Source organism: Perca fluviatilis, chromosome 20, assembly GCF_010015445.1.
Source record: "Perca fluviatilis chromosome 20, GENO_Pfluv_1.0, whole genome shotgun sequence".
NCBI classification, from domain to species: domain Eukaryota; kingdom Metazoa; phylum Chordata; class Actinopteri; order Perciformes; family Percidae; genus Perca; species Perca fluviatilis.
In genome coordinates, this window is record NC_053131.1 from 15,690,753 (window position 1) to 15,705,752 (window position 15,000).

The 15,000-nt window shown below is 40.5% G+C and overlaps 1 protein-coding gene across 1 annotated transcript in view; it reads right to left on the reverse strand.

Annotated features, from left to right (window-relative positions):
• The window catches only part of aqr (aquarius intron-binding spliceosomal factor), a 79,393-nt gene that overhangs the window by 50,428 nt on the left and 13,965 nt on the right, over positions 1 to 15,000 (reverse strand). The window contains exons 15-23 of the mRNA XM_039785749.1: positions 12,690 to 12,792; positions 9,040 to 9,160; positions 7,731 to 7,872; positions 6,500 to 6,675; positions 5,297 to 5,464; positions 3,265 to 3,434; positions 2,112 to 2,353; positions 1,754 to 1,903; positions 989 to 1,058 (exon numbers count right to left, since the gene is read on the reverse strand). Coding sequence (XP_039641683.1) covers positions 989 to 1,058; positions 1,754 to 1,903; positions 2,112 to 2,353; positions 3,265 to 3,434; positions 5,297 to 5,464; positions 6,500 to 6,675; positions 7,731 to 7,872; positions 9,040 to 9,160; positions 12,690 to 12,792 — 1,342 coding nt within the window. The remainder of the gene's footprint in view (positions 1 to 988; positions 1,059 to 1,753; positions 1,904 to 2,111; positions 2,354 to 3,264; positions 3,435 to 5,296; positions 5,465 to 6,499; positions 6,676 to 7,730; positions 7,873 to 9,039; positions 9,161 to 12,689; positions 12,793 to 15,000) is intronic.

Consider the following 15,000-nt stretch of genomic DNA (forward strand, 5'->3'; position numbering starts at 1 on the left):
TAATCAGTTTCTTGGTTCCCATACATTAGGAGGGTGTGTGTGTTTGTTATGGCTGCTAACAACATATGCCAAGGAGTAAGGTTAGAGGGGGGGGGAGAGAGGAATGGAGAAAGGCTTCGCATGTAGAGTTGTTTTTACAACTCTGCGGGATAGCCTACTTGCCATATTTACCTAGGGCTAGCTGCACAATAAATTACTCCAGACCCTGCTGCCAGCTTCCAATCAGCACATCAGAATAGCAGTTTTGTCAAAACAAAGTGTGTTACACTTCTGTTCGAATGACAACAGCAGGCTAAAATGACAGCTGTGGATGTCGCATTATGAACTGGATTATTATCCATAGCTGTAATATGTGTCATTGTATGTGTGGTTGACAATGCCAAAATTACAGAGAGGATTTCAGGGGAATCTTTCATCACTCTACACGAGTGATGGAGATAAAGAGATAGCTTATTTACTGGAGAGGAAAATCCCTTGGTGTACATCACTAAGATTAATAGTTGCAAATCTTTGGCTTTATACCAGCAAGCTAGAACAGTATGCATCTGCAGTATCAGCATCAGTGGACTGACTAGAGGCTTCACCACAACAGCATCACACTCCTGGATATGCATGATGATTTTATAGGGATGGGGTTTAACACAGCTCGTCCTTCTAATTAAGTCTACTACGATAAGCTTTCCCCTTTTCTATTACCTGTAGAATAAAGTTAGAAACAAAAAACAAAAATGAAACATTAGGATTGACTGTAGTGCTATCAACTTAATCTTCCAAAGAAAAATAGATAGGGTGACAGATATCCACCGGACTCAACCAATCATACGTAAGCATAAGTAGTTATACTTATGCTTACATTATGATTGGTAAGTCCCCGAAATGTCAAATAGATCATTTAGATATTGCAGATTTTCTGTGGGTGGCTTCTATTCAGTCTTGAAACTTATGCCAGAAATGTATACAATAAAACCTGAAAAAAAAAAGTCCTTACCATGGTGAGTCCTGGCTGCATCCCGGCTCGAATGGCTTCAATCTGAGTAGGAGTGAACTGGATTGTATTCCTGTAAGACATGTAGATTGCGGATATTAATAAATCAAGTAATTAGTCAGATTTACTTAATAGCCTTGACAGCATAAACACATTTGTTTTCACTAGTTTTTTTTTTTTTTTTATTATTTAAAAAAAAGAGATGCTTAATGCCGCAAGTTTTGTTGTGTTGTTTTTGGAGACCATCTTTAAAGATTGTTAAGTCAGGGCGTCCCCAAAGGCCTCGTTGTTCCTATCAACATTTAAATATCAAAGTGCAAACTGGAAATGCTAAAACACCACCAAATGAGTCTTACATTTTCATGAAGGGCAATTATTTGGTGGTGTTATAATTAGTACAGGAATAATAAAGCCTATTCTGTTCACCTTTAGTTGCATTAAAAAAAATCCCATCAATACTTGTAGGCATAACAACAACCAAAATAGCACCAACACATTACATGGCAAACAAGTCAGAGCAGATACCATGGAGACAAGCACGGGCAAACATAAAAATAGTTAGGGCCAGAGTAGGGCACCTATAATAAGCCTCTGTGCTGTTTTATAATAAAAAAAGTTGTTTTAGATAGAGGTTAAGGACTTAAGGTATGCTCAGTACACTGACCTCAGAGAGAAGTCAAAGTTTGAACAAACACTGAACAGCCTTTTGACCCCTAACCTTGTTGAGTTGTGAATGGGAAGGCCTGAGTCTTGGCCTTGACCTCTCACCGTTTGGGCTGGTTGTAGGGATATGGGCCACGGTTGAGGGTGACATAGGGCTCAACGATCAAGGTCATGCCCTCCTGTTTGTCTTCCACTTCTTCATCAGCCTTTCTCTTCTTAACTTTGTCTGCTTTGTTTGAGATGGGAAACTTGATTCTGGTAAAGCAAAAGGAAGAAGATGGATTATTATAATAAAATATAATACAATGCAATATGTATGTATTATCATTTGTATCTAGTAAGCAAATTATACAACAGCAATTCAATAAAATATGAATGTCTATACAATTACTTTGATCAAGGAAAATCAACCTCAACAAAACCGTTCTCTTTATCATTTGATTCTTGGATCTTTGACTTTCACCTGAAAGGGAAGACTTGCAGATCGGGGTTCTCCTCTGTGACCTTTATGGTGTAACCAGGGAAACACAAACGTAAATGGTCCAGGGACAGAAAGGTGTCATTGAAGTCCAATGTGGAGATCTGATTAGGCATTTTGGAGTAGTGGGCACTGCCTGGGTCGCCATAGCCGAGGATGATGTCGTGAAGCCAGTCTGGGACAACACACTCTGTGTTCATCAGGTTTCTGATGGTCTCTAGCACTGCCTAAAACAGAGAGAGAGAAATGTGAGCAATGAGGCACAGACAACAGACAACCATCCCATGGTTTAGCTGGATAAGAATAGCTTTGTGGTGGGCTGATGGGACAGCAGGTAATTTGTTTGTCTGTCAATTATATTTTAATGAGCTGCAAACTGTCTTAATACCCTGAGCATCAAACATTGGGTAGGGGAACTTGTTTACTTGTATCTATGTCACACATCAAAGATGGAGAAGAATGTTTCTTGAATACCCATTAGTTTCTGCTCTTTTCAAATTCATAGAAAAAACAACAACTTCAAAATCATCTGTCATTGCTCTGGCTATGAAAGACAGAAATGGGTGTGCAGAATTAGAAATAGCAGATTTGACAAAGCTGCAATGAGAAGCTCTCAAAAAAAGGATGTGATAGACAGCAAAAGGCTTTTGTGCATGATTAAAATTCAAAAAAAAAAGAAATTCCACAAAATACAGCAAAAGAACATAAGAAGATAAGATACGTAACAAAAGTTTCACACACTTGCATGGATAACTTTACTATGACCTGATTTGTAGAAATATTAACAGCTGTATCTCTTTTAACCTTTTTCTTCACAGCAGTTCTGCTGCAGGCACCTGAATGTTACACTGACAATATAACATTGCTACAGAAAGCTCTACTATACAATGTTGGCTTGCTACCACAGATGGTTTCTTAAAAAGGTGAGAGAGATCACTGGGAGGGCCTTGAGTGGGTGGTAATCTCAGAGCTGCCCTGGTCCCAACCTTACAGCTACAATACCCAAAAGAGTATAATATGTGCGATACATCACTCTGGGGTGGTGTTGGTAGGACCAGAGCTCAAGGTCTGAAGATAAAGTACTCAAATACAATGTACAGTGAGGGCTGATCTGTTTGCTTCAGCGTATAGTCCAAACCTTGAAATTGTTCTCCTTGGGTTTGCGTCTCATGATGATGTTGAAAGTCTCATATGGGTCTTCGGTGCCACTCTGAATACTGCTGGTCATGTCCTGTTGATACTGGTTTGGGTCCAGCCATACACGGAAGGTTCTGGCATCTCCTCGCAGCTTAGGTTTTGGGTCAGGTCCTAGACCAGAATGGTTGGGGAGACTACTTGTTACAGCGACAGAGTAATGATAACCTTAGTGATAAATAATAATTCTAATAAATTATAATAATAATAATAATAATTATTATTATTATTATTAATAATAAATGCCATTTTTCACATCACTGTTACGAAGTGTTATACAATCTAAATAAAAAATGTAATGTAGGCCAGGACATTAAAACTAACAGAAAATGGCAGGAAAAATCTTTAGAAGGACAAAGGTAAATATCTCAACTGAATCTAAACCAGCTAATTCTAAAACCATGGTTTCAATAACAATTTCCATCCTATCCTTCCATTAAAAACAAAACCCTTTAAAAAGAGCTCACCCTGGCTTGCCTTGCTAGCCACAGTACTATGGCTCCTCAGGAACAGGAATTGCTTAGATGCTTGACTGACAGGCCACTGGCTTTAGGCTTACACCCATAGGGAGCCTGTGTGGTGCAGCAAGTGCAGCTTTCACATACGTCTAAATAGATTCTTGAATGCAGCTGCAGGGGGAGACGAACAGGAAAGTGAAACTCAATCCTGTTGGCCTCTGATGTGTGTGCTTATCCGTAATGTGCGCCTGTCTGCGCGCACTGGTAAAGCTATGTGGGGATCATCAAATCCCCCTTACTAAAAGGAGTAGTGATAGCTTAAGAGTGGAAGCTACACCCTCAACACCATGGGATAACAATGTGGACAAAGCTGGGACAAGGTGTGTGAACAGTTAAAACATGTTACGTGCCATTGTATTAAACTGTCAGTTGATAAAAAGGTCAGATTAAATCAATACACAATTAACATAGATACATTGCATTTCACTCACACTGAATTTATGTTTGTAACATATTTGACACAAATATTCCATATTCAAGCAATACAGTTTTTATAAGACAATATGTAAGTCAATTATTACTAGTGTCCCAAAATGCACCTCTCAGCTTGTCTTTCACCTTCGCCAAGTACCCAGTGATTTATATCTGACCCTACCTACCAGTTACCTATAGTAGCACTTCTGAAAGATCTGAAAGTTTAACCAAGCAGACACTGAAAGACACTGGCAGCATGACTATGTAGAAGGCCCTGCCCTCTACATATTTAATCCAAACAGATAAGAGGGAAAGAGTGCTTCAGTGCATGGACACATGTTCCGACGGGGAAAAGGCGAACACTTAAAATAGCAGGGCTGCAGGCTAGCTTAGGTGAAGCAACCACTCAGACCGAATGCTTTGGGCTGGGGGGAAGAAAACGACACAGTAAACAGAGGAGATCCTGTTACTGTATAAACATATTTTACTTCCCAGGGAAGACCAGAGATTTGAATTTGATCTGCGGGGATTTCACCTGTGTGCACACACACACAAAAACAGACTCTCTGAGTTTTATATTTGTTGACAGCAAATTTGAAGGCTTTTATTAGCGAAATATGGTAGTTTACGGATACAATTTCACGCTGTGCTCAAATAATGCTAGAATGCATTGTTGCTGGCAATACCTTGTTTCAGAGATATAGGTGAGTGTATCTGTATGACAAATTACTCTATCCTGCAGGACAAGCCCATTCAGTGTTCTCTTACAGAAGCACATCCAGATATAGCCAATGCAGCTCTTCACTTAAATCCAATAAAGAAAATGGGGGCAGGGCCCAAATCTCTCAGGTGTTGTTGTTGACCTCAGGTTAATGGAATGTTAATGTGAACAGGTCAGGTCTCCCTGTGACTGTCACCATGACAACACCAGTCTGACCCTCTACTGAGGATCTGTCGGTGGAGTTCCACTAGGTGGATGGATGTCATGTGTTACTGATGTGTGTGTGTGTGTGTGTAGGAAGGCTGGGGCAGATATGAGCATACCTTCTTCAATGACGCGTCCCTTGTCATCCAGCATACCCTGCACCTCGCAGCCTCTCACGTATACCAGGCCAGTCTGCTCCACAAAGGGCTGGCGCCGGTCGAAGCGTGTGCCGTAGGGCAGGTTGGGCCGCACCGTGATCAGAAAGCAAACGTCATGCTTCCGCAGCCCTATAGGTAAAAAGGATAGAGAGAGGGGTTAGAGCCAGGGAGGAAAGAGAGAGAGAGAGGACACAGGAAGAAAGAGAAGTGACGGGAGGGTGAGACAGTAGTAGTAGTGGGGGATTTTGGAGATGTGACAGAAACCACCCGTCAGCATTTGCCTGATCTTTAAAACATGAAGCTCTAATTATACGATGGGGGAAGAGCTAGTACATGGAAGGAAGTAATACTTCATACCTCCACAGAATTAAAAGGAGAGAAAGTAAAACCATAAAAGGGTGAAAGTGAAGACATCAATTTGGGCTATTAGGCTTTTTAAATCCAGGGTTCACTACATTACCTCTACAGCATTAACCCAATGAAAGAGCCCATTTATTTTCTAAATTAATTAGTGCAATACACCATTGGCAGACATTGGCGTGTGAACATATCCTATATCTTTCTTTGAGAGCTATAGCAGTTCAGCTTGCCGAAAGCTTCATTGTGCTTTCTATGTTCCCAATGAATCAATGTATTTCAAGGCTGACAAGCTCCTGTTAACATTATCTACAGTGCCCTTATCAGCCACACAGAGAGATGGAGAAAAAACGATCAGAAAATAAAACAAAGAGGCTCAGTAGTAGAGGCTACACAGAAATAGCATGTCTTCCACACAAGACGAGGTAGGTAAGGGTCATGAGTCAAGGCCTAGTGGGATGGAATAGAGTGAGTGGTGAAGGAAGACTTTATGGAGGTTATAAACTGCTTACTAGGACTGTTAGGAGACACAATAAGAGAAAATAGAGGAAAAGAAACGCTGTAGCAAGGCAAAATGAAAGGGGAGTGTAATGATGAATAATAGTCATAAGGTGTATGAGGATGCTTTTTGTGATCAATTATCTTTTTGTTTATTTTGCTTTCCCATTATCCTAAAAAAAATAATAATAATAATAATAATAAATAGAGAATGCAGGACAGCTAGACTGGCACAAAATGTGATTAAAATAAAAAGGCATTGACAAAAAATGGTCTACCAATAATGGACAGACACACACATACTATTACCTTCCCACTCGTGCTTAATATGATCTTGTACATTGAGGTTAACAGTGACATCGCTCCACACGGGCAGGCCAGCTCTCTCAATATTGGGCTTGGCAACCTCTACTATGGAAAAAGAGGTGATCATCTGAGCCATCCTGGCCCAGCCCCCAAACACCGCTCCACCGTACTCCGATTGCCTGCGTAGAGGGACAGACACAACAACAACTTAGACAAGCGTTGTGGGCTGATGTCAAGATTGAAATCAGTTGGATTTAGGGCAACACATGGCACTACTGCTTACTTATTTACTTTTGCAGGAACAACAAACAAGTTGCTACATAAGTTGACATAATGGGAGCACTTATAAAATTCTATTCTAATATTATTAATGCGCCATGCCACCTTGTGAGGTAGACAGAGGATAAGAATCTTCATTCATTGATCTAAAAAGACAAAGTGTAGCTGAGTTAATGGTAGAAATTTGTTCTACCTAGGCAGAAAAAGGAACCAGAGAGCTTATCTGTATTCCAGAATCCTATTTAACACTCAGAACCTGTAACTTTTATATAAGTTAAACTTTAATTCTAACTATTATTGCACTTGAGCTTTTTACAGCGTGTTTTACAGTAACCGCAGCCCAGCTGCCGCGCATATGTGACGTCATGAAATCGCCGTAACCATTTACTATTTATACCCACGCTAGTTGCAGTCTTCTCCTGAACAGAGGTGGCACTAATGAGGAAAGGCTACCGACTTTGCTCTTTCTACGGACTAGAAGAAGAAGAAAAAGATAAACAACGGCAGAACTGGCAGCAGCATTGACGTCAATGCTTCAATTTGATTCGATGACCTACTTGGTCGGATCAAGCCTTTCATTCGCCATAAAATAACTCATCTTAACCCAGTAAGTTTACAAGAGACTTGCAGTCACTCTGAGAGTCCTGGCATCCGGTTGCCCAGGAGCTTGTTCATGCTTCCTGTTTCCACTTTGTCGCACTCTGCTGAAAAAAAAAAAAGTGGTGCGAGAACTCTGCTCGCGTGCCATAAATCCAGGCCAGCGCTTGGCTGCGGCTACTGTAAAACGGCTTTACCACTTCCTTTTCAATATCTACGGCCAGCATTTCACTGAATGTATTGACAATATGAGTATGTGTCTTTTTAAAAATCTGAGAACATTTACATTTTTGCACCAAGATAATAAGATATTCTGGATCAAATTTCCTGTAGCTTTACAGAATTGAGGACATCTCACCATGGTTTCATACGCCACACCACATCCTCTATGTCCTGTCTGATCTCATAGGTGGACTCTAGACGAAAGAGGTTAAAATTCCTCAACAGGTAGTCATGGAGAGTCAGGAACTGGAGATTCAGCTTAGGTAGTGCTAGACAGCCTGAAAAGACAAAACAAATGAATAGACAGAGAGCGGACAGAGTGAATAATAATTTAAATATGTGAGTAATTACACACAATCATTAAAACTCATAATTTTTTTTCGGCAATTACAGAATGACCAAATTTATATGAAGCTACGGCTGTAATATCAACTGTGTAAAATGTTGCTTCTACACAGACTACTGAATGCCTACCTGTTACAGCCAAAGTAATATACTTAAAGGATTTGGGTTTAAAAAGGAACACGCCGACTTATTGGGACTTTAGCTTATTCACCATAACCCCCAGAGTAAGACAAGTCGATACATACCCTTCTTGTGTCCGTGCGTGTTGTAACGCTGTCTGACGGTTCCACCGGTAGCTTAGCCTAGCACAGAACCTGCAGGTAACTGGTTCCATCTAGCCTACTGCACCGAATAAGTGACAAAATAACCCCAACATGCTCCTATTTACATGTTGTGATTTGTAGAGTTACAGCGTGTACAAAGAACAACATAACATGAGACACAACCATCTTCTAACCGTAAACAAACTGGGAACTATATTCTCAGAAGGCGAAGCTCAGGTACTTCTGCTACTTGGGCAGAGTGATTTGCTTTGCAGCAAGCCTTTCTGAGAATATAGTTCCCAGTTTGTTTAGGGTTAGAAGATGGCGGTGTCTCATGTTACGTAGTTTTTTGTACACGCTGTGACTCTACAAATCACAACATGTAAATAGGAACATGTTGGCGTTATTTTGTCACTTATTCGGAGCAGTAGGATTGTTGGAACCAGTTACCTGCAGGTTCTGTGCTGGGATGCTACCGGTGGCGCCGTCAGACAGAGTTACAACACACAAGGAGATGAGAAGGATATGTATGGACTTATCTAACTCTGGGGGATACGATGAATAAGCTAAAGTCCCAATAAGTCGGCGTGTTCCTTTAAAAGGTCAGTGGTATGCGAGTTGTTTAAGGTGTCCTTGCCAACTAAAGAGGATTCCCCAAGAGAGGTGCCAGTTCAGTGCCAGATGAGTGCCCTCAGGATAAGTGATAACACAAGGTGCGGGTGTAGACTTGGGAGTAGGAGGCACCAACTAGACACTGAAATTAGCATGCGTGCTCAAGTGTACGTTAACTCACACAGACATGCAAACCCAATCACAATTCACACATGCAATACACACCTTCGCCTGAGTAGTACTCTGTCGGGACGATGTTCTCATCCCAGATTATCTTCTCTGTTGGATAAAGAGGCATCTGGTTAAGTTGCTCAATCTGAGAGATTCTGCGCTCATGACGGGACACCTGTGTGTGTGTGCGTGGCAAATAGAGACAGAGAGAGAGCGAGACAGAAGACACAAACAGAGAAAAATTGGGTTAATTACCAAAATGTTCCTCTGTCCCTTTGGCTTAATGTCTATGATCTATATCTTCTCTCTTACTAGAAGACAGACCAGGTAATAAAGAAAAAAGCGTTGACAAAATCAGGTCACAACAAATCTGTTACATCATACCCACGGTAAACATCTGGTTTAACGGATGCCTACGGATTACTTGTCATTTTAAATGTAGAGGATGCAGCTAGACCTCAGGTGGCCAGTGTGTTTTAAAATGTGCGTGCTTGTTAATGAGCATATAAATAAAGGCTACATTAAGGGCTGAACTTTTACACATATTTTGGATAATTAAACCATATATATATTTGTTTACAAGTGTTCGTGTCTAGAAGGACTGGCAACCACGTCATAGGATATCTAGAAGAACTAAAACAAAAGCAACAGTATTATGCAGGTATTATAACTGGATCTTTTAATGTTAGATAAAGATGGTCAACACATATGAAAGTTATTGGGTAATTATGATGTCACTGGCTTTTTTTCATATGTATATACTAGAGCTGAAACTAGCGATTACTTTCATTATCAGTTAATCTGGCGATTATTTTTTTGATTAATCGTTTGTTTTGTATATAAAGCCCAGTTCAGACCAAAGATTTGCAAGGAGACAAAATCGTTTTAGAACATTGCAGGTAAAAGTTGCAGCAATCTGAACTGGCCCGTCTCAGCTTGACTCAAGCCAGCTGATTGGTTCGCCTGCGACTCAAGTTCCGACTGAAATATTTTCCCTCTGTCTGACAGCGGAGACTCTTTTTTCCTTTCTCCCTTTTCCTTCTCACCAAAATGGACGTAAAAGCATATTAACCATTCACTGACTGCACATGATCTCATAGTAAACATATTACACTTGCTCTGCTAGTCTATCTTTCAGGACAAGACCCTGTAGCCTGGTGGTGGGGGAGGCGGGAAAGCCTCCCCAAATTGTCTGCCCTTTCAAACTCATACCTCGGTGTGTACAGACCTCTTGGACACTGTCTGAGAGAGTTTTCTCCTGTGCAGGACATGCCATAAGTCAGGAGAGGTGTGGTATATTGCCAGAGAAGGCAAATATGGTAATATTCTGCAAAAGAACTGCTAAAGTTTGAAGCTGGTTGGCATACCAACTCAACATTTATTTTGTTGTTACTTGTTAATAGTATAACTGTTATTTGTTGAATTATTGTAGTTATGTGTTAGGTGACTTAGGTTTACTTATTATATATTTAAGTACTTTAAAACATTAATATATTGTTAAATTTAAATAATTTTCAATTTAAAAAAAACTCTTGAATGACTTTATGTCATTTTTCAAGAATCGGTTTAGGAATCGTAATTGTTTTAAAAAGTACCGGTTCGGTACCCAACCCTAATTTTAAGGCGCTAAAATTACATCGAGTGACAGAGCAGGGATCGGCCAGGCTGATTATCGGGGCCGTTATGGCAATTTGCAGATTATCTGTATCGGTTTTATTTGACTGATAACCGATAAAGTTAATTAATTAAAAAGTGCGCTACTTTGGCTCTGCTACAGCTCTGTGTCTCTCCCTCTGCTCCGGTTTCACTCACCACTGAGTCATACGTAATGTCCCATCCACAACACTATCTGATTGGCTAGATGTTACATGATTAATAGTCAATCAACACTCAACCTCGCTGCTAATAGCCAATCAACAGTCAACACCATCTGGCTGCTGCTGACATGCAGCAGCCTCGAGCAGAGACGCCTTTGCTCCGGTGGAGTTGGTCGCGCTAAGCTTGGAAGGTAGGCTGCCGGAATTTCCGAAGTTAAAAACATTATAATCTTCCACACTGAACTTGCAAAAACACCCTAATCCGTTTTTGTGGTGATAATGTTAGCTTGAAGTGTAAACATGACCATTAGCATAAAATGAGTTAATCAATATGGAGCGATAGTTAAATGTTTAATCTTAAACTAGCATTGGTTCCAGTGCAACAGTGATTTACTTAAGCTTCCACCCTGCAATCGGAAGATTACTCATCCGTATGAGACAATGTTTTCACGTTATATGCAATGTTCGCTGACAACAACGTTGAGTCTTGCAGCTAATTTGAACGCCTTTGCAAACATCCATGAATTCATTTTCTGGTTCATTAGGCCTATAGCCAGATGACTGGCAAAAAACTCTGAATGGGTAACGTTAGGTCAATGATGATATTGCTTGCAATTAAAACTATGACTTAAAATCAATTAAAATGAGCTCCACATTTACCAGCTGCAACATTTAAGTTTCGAATGCATTAATGCATCAGTAGTTATGTATTATATTGAAATGGACGTTTGCTGTTGTTAAATTTAGTATTTTTTTGTTACAATAACATTTACTTAAGATTTAATACAAGACATATATTGTATCAAAGTATTTTATTTAAATCTTAATTTTGACTAAAAGATTTAAATTTTACTGTAAATGCATATCGGTTATCGGTTTCATTAGCTACTAAAAATATAGATATATATTTTTTTTTTAAAACAGTATCGTTCGACCCCTATGGCAGAGTTCTAGTTCTGTAGCCCCTTCCACTTAAACCCACTCAGTCAGAGATGTTGGTTGTTGGGGGCAACCTCAGGCGCAAACAAATGAGTCCCCTGATATTGTCTTCTGCAACAATCTAATCAGATAATTATGAAAAAGCTCTTCTCAATCGCTTTTCAGAGAGGACCTGGGGAGGGTCTGAGTGGGCAATTATGAATAACCACAGGGCAGCCTTGGAACAGCCACTTTGATCAAGAGGTCTACAACACATGTGAATGTGTACTGGGCAGACTAGCGGGATAAGGGTCCAGTAGTTTCCCAGAGGGGTTTTAAAAATGAAAATTGGGAGAGCAAGGGAAGGGGAACCAGAGAGCACAATCAAACTAGCTCTGGCCTTTCAAGAGATAATTAAAAAAAGAAAAGAAAAAAAGGCCCTCTATCTCATCAGCACCGTCTTCAATTTACCCTACGTCACACAAATGCCCACATAAAGCAGTAATTGGATTAGAAGGCAAATTCAAGAGGGACGGGCAGCAGAGAGGGGATACTATATGTATTCCAAGGTCAAGGGCTTCAATTAATGACTTTAAAATGAGAAACACAAAACCTATTATGCCGTAGCGCTGACTGGCCAGTTATTGTTCTGGAAAATAACGGTTCACCAACATTGTTTGTAAAGGTGCACCAATACCAATGATGCATATTTTATAATGCCAGGTGACAAGCACATAGTGCCTGAAGTATTGCTTCATTCCCTCATACAACTACACTTTTTCTTTAATAAATGTAAACGTCTGAGGCATTAAATATGGTCTAGGATGAATATTTTAATATTTTATGTACTGGAAAGCAATAATACCATGTTTTCTGCTAAAAATGGTCCTAGTTTAAACCATGACCACTGAGACTTAAAAACTCATAAGCCCGCATGGACAATTTACTGAAAGCCAAGACTGCACTTACCAGCAGCTCAAGGAGAACCTCCTTCTCATAGGTGGTGTCTTGACCTTCAGGCAGCTCTGGCAGCAGACACAGATATGAGGCCACCTGGTGGAGCGTATTGGGACTACGGAGAAAGATAAACAAGTGATTAGTCAGCTAGAAAAGTTGCATTTGCAAATTAAACATTTAGCTGACACTCTTATGCAGAGCAGGGATGACAGTAAGCAAATAATTAATACAATTGAATAATTATTGCTGTCCTGGTAATGAGTGAAATGTGAAGATTAAGATTGAGACAAGAACAAAAGAATGTCTACTCATACAATATGATAAAAAACAAACAAAAAAAACACTCCAACTATGTATCATTATTTCAGTGCATCATATTCATAAAAAGAAAAAAATGTGTAGGTTCAGCCTCTCTTTTGGGACACTACCTCCACTTCTGAGAAAGATGTTCAACAATCAACACCACTACATGTGTGAAGCTACACAGCCTTATCAAATTCTTTGTGCTTGTTAGCACTGCGGCACAAAGAAATTCTCTTGTTTGCTTTGACACTCACTCCTGCCCTGTCAGCATGTGTGTGTTAAGGGGCCGGGGCACACTGATGCGACAGGATTATGAAAATCAAAGCCCATCTCCGTCTCAGAAAGCTGAGGCATGGCTCTTTGCATACAGACCTGTTTTAATCAGGCTGACACACTGTGACACAGGCAGGGTCTGGTACACAACGAAGGACAGGACATGGACACATTGTGACAGCCCTGGACAGCCACACGTGGCACTGACCGACTGTATCCGTGTATGTGCATGCATTCTGCTACTTGTGATGCCGCGCTTGAGCTGTGGGGTGGCAATTCTGCCAATGCTGCGGTTTGGTGGCCCAGTGGATGACCTGGCATAGGTCTCGTGGACATTTCTTCCCTTAGCAACAAAATAACAGTGGCACAACAACTCACTCTGAGTAATGAAGATGACTGGACCAGGTCATGACTGACAGCTGAGCTACTGGCAGGGTAAGGTAAGGATGGGGACAGAATAGAAACTGGTCTACAGTAAGTTTACCCTTCAGCCTGAAGGCTTTCTCGACCGTTGTTCAGAATTTGGATAAGCCATTAAACAGCGACTTTATTAGGCTAATGTGTAGTCTCATCACTTAAGCAAAGGGCAAATTAACAAAGATATTCCCTGGGACTTTTATTCAGCTAGACACATGTGTACACACAGCCACAACATGAGACAACATCCCAAACCCGACAAGCCGTACTTTTTTTAATGACAGGATCACGCTGAAGAACTAATCCACAGAACTAATTACACCCATTAAATTACAGCCATTATTTTGGCATTTCCAGTAGTGGTGACTATCTTCAATTTTGCTAGCATTTCACAAAGTGATGCGTACTCTTTGATCATGTAGTCAATTCATTTTGGCCTGAAATGACACTCACACAAACTTATTTGTTTTATGTAACTGAAAGAAGAGTGTGTGTGTGTGTGTGTGTGTGTGTGTGTGTGTGTACACATGTGAGAGAATGGGTGTGTATATGTGTGGGCAGACTAAGCAATAATGCTGCGTTTGTGTGTTTGGGGGACTTAGCGGATAAATTCAGAGCGGCGGGTGACTGGGAGCTAAGCCTGTGGGTAGCGCAGTTGGAATAAACTGGCATTAGTGCGAGTTGTTTGGATGAAATGTGCCTCGTTAAATCTGATCGGCATATTTGGAGTTACCCAGGAGCTGCTTTGGTGACAGTTGTGGAGCAGGGAACAATGCAGTTACTGCTATATTCAACACCCTAATTCTGGGAAAAGGAGACGAGCTTCTACAAATACATTAAAAATGGTTCAGCTAAGTCTTTACCTGATTCAGCTCAGCTTGGCTCATAACCCTCTGCCTGACTCAAAGAAACTTAGTTTGGGGTTTAACAATGTATAATCCACTACAGAAGTTAAAAAGAAGTGATGGATGTACAAACATTGACTGCAAAGAGGAAATTTGTGTTGATCCAACACTGAACCTCAGAGCATTCATGGCAAATGAAGACATTAAATGCTGGACAAACAAATATGTTATCAGACGCTCACTTAGGGTGTGTTGTAGAGCCAAAACATTCGTGGCTTTAAAGACCTTGGATCAATAACAACAAATTTTCATTAAGAAATCCAAATGCCAAGAAAGAAATCCTGAAGTAATTACAAGTTACCAATAAATCACTGACTACGCTTACATGCAGCCAATAACCCGTTCAAAACCGGAATATTAGCAATAACCCGGTCGCGCACGGCCATGTAAACACCGGCAAAAAACAGAATATGCTCATATTCCGG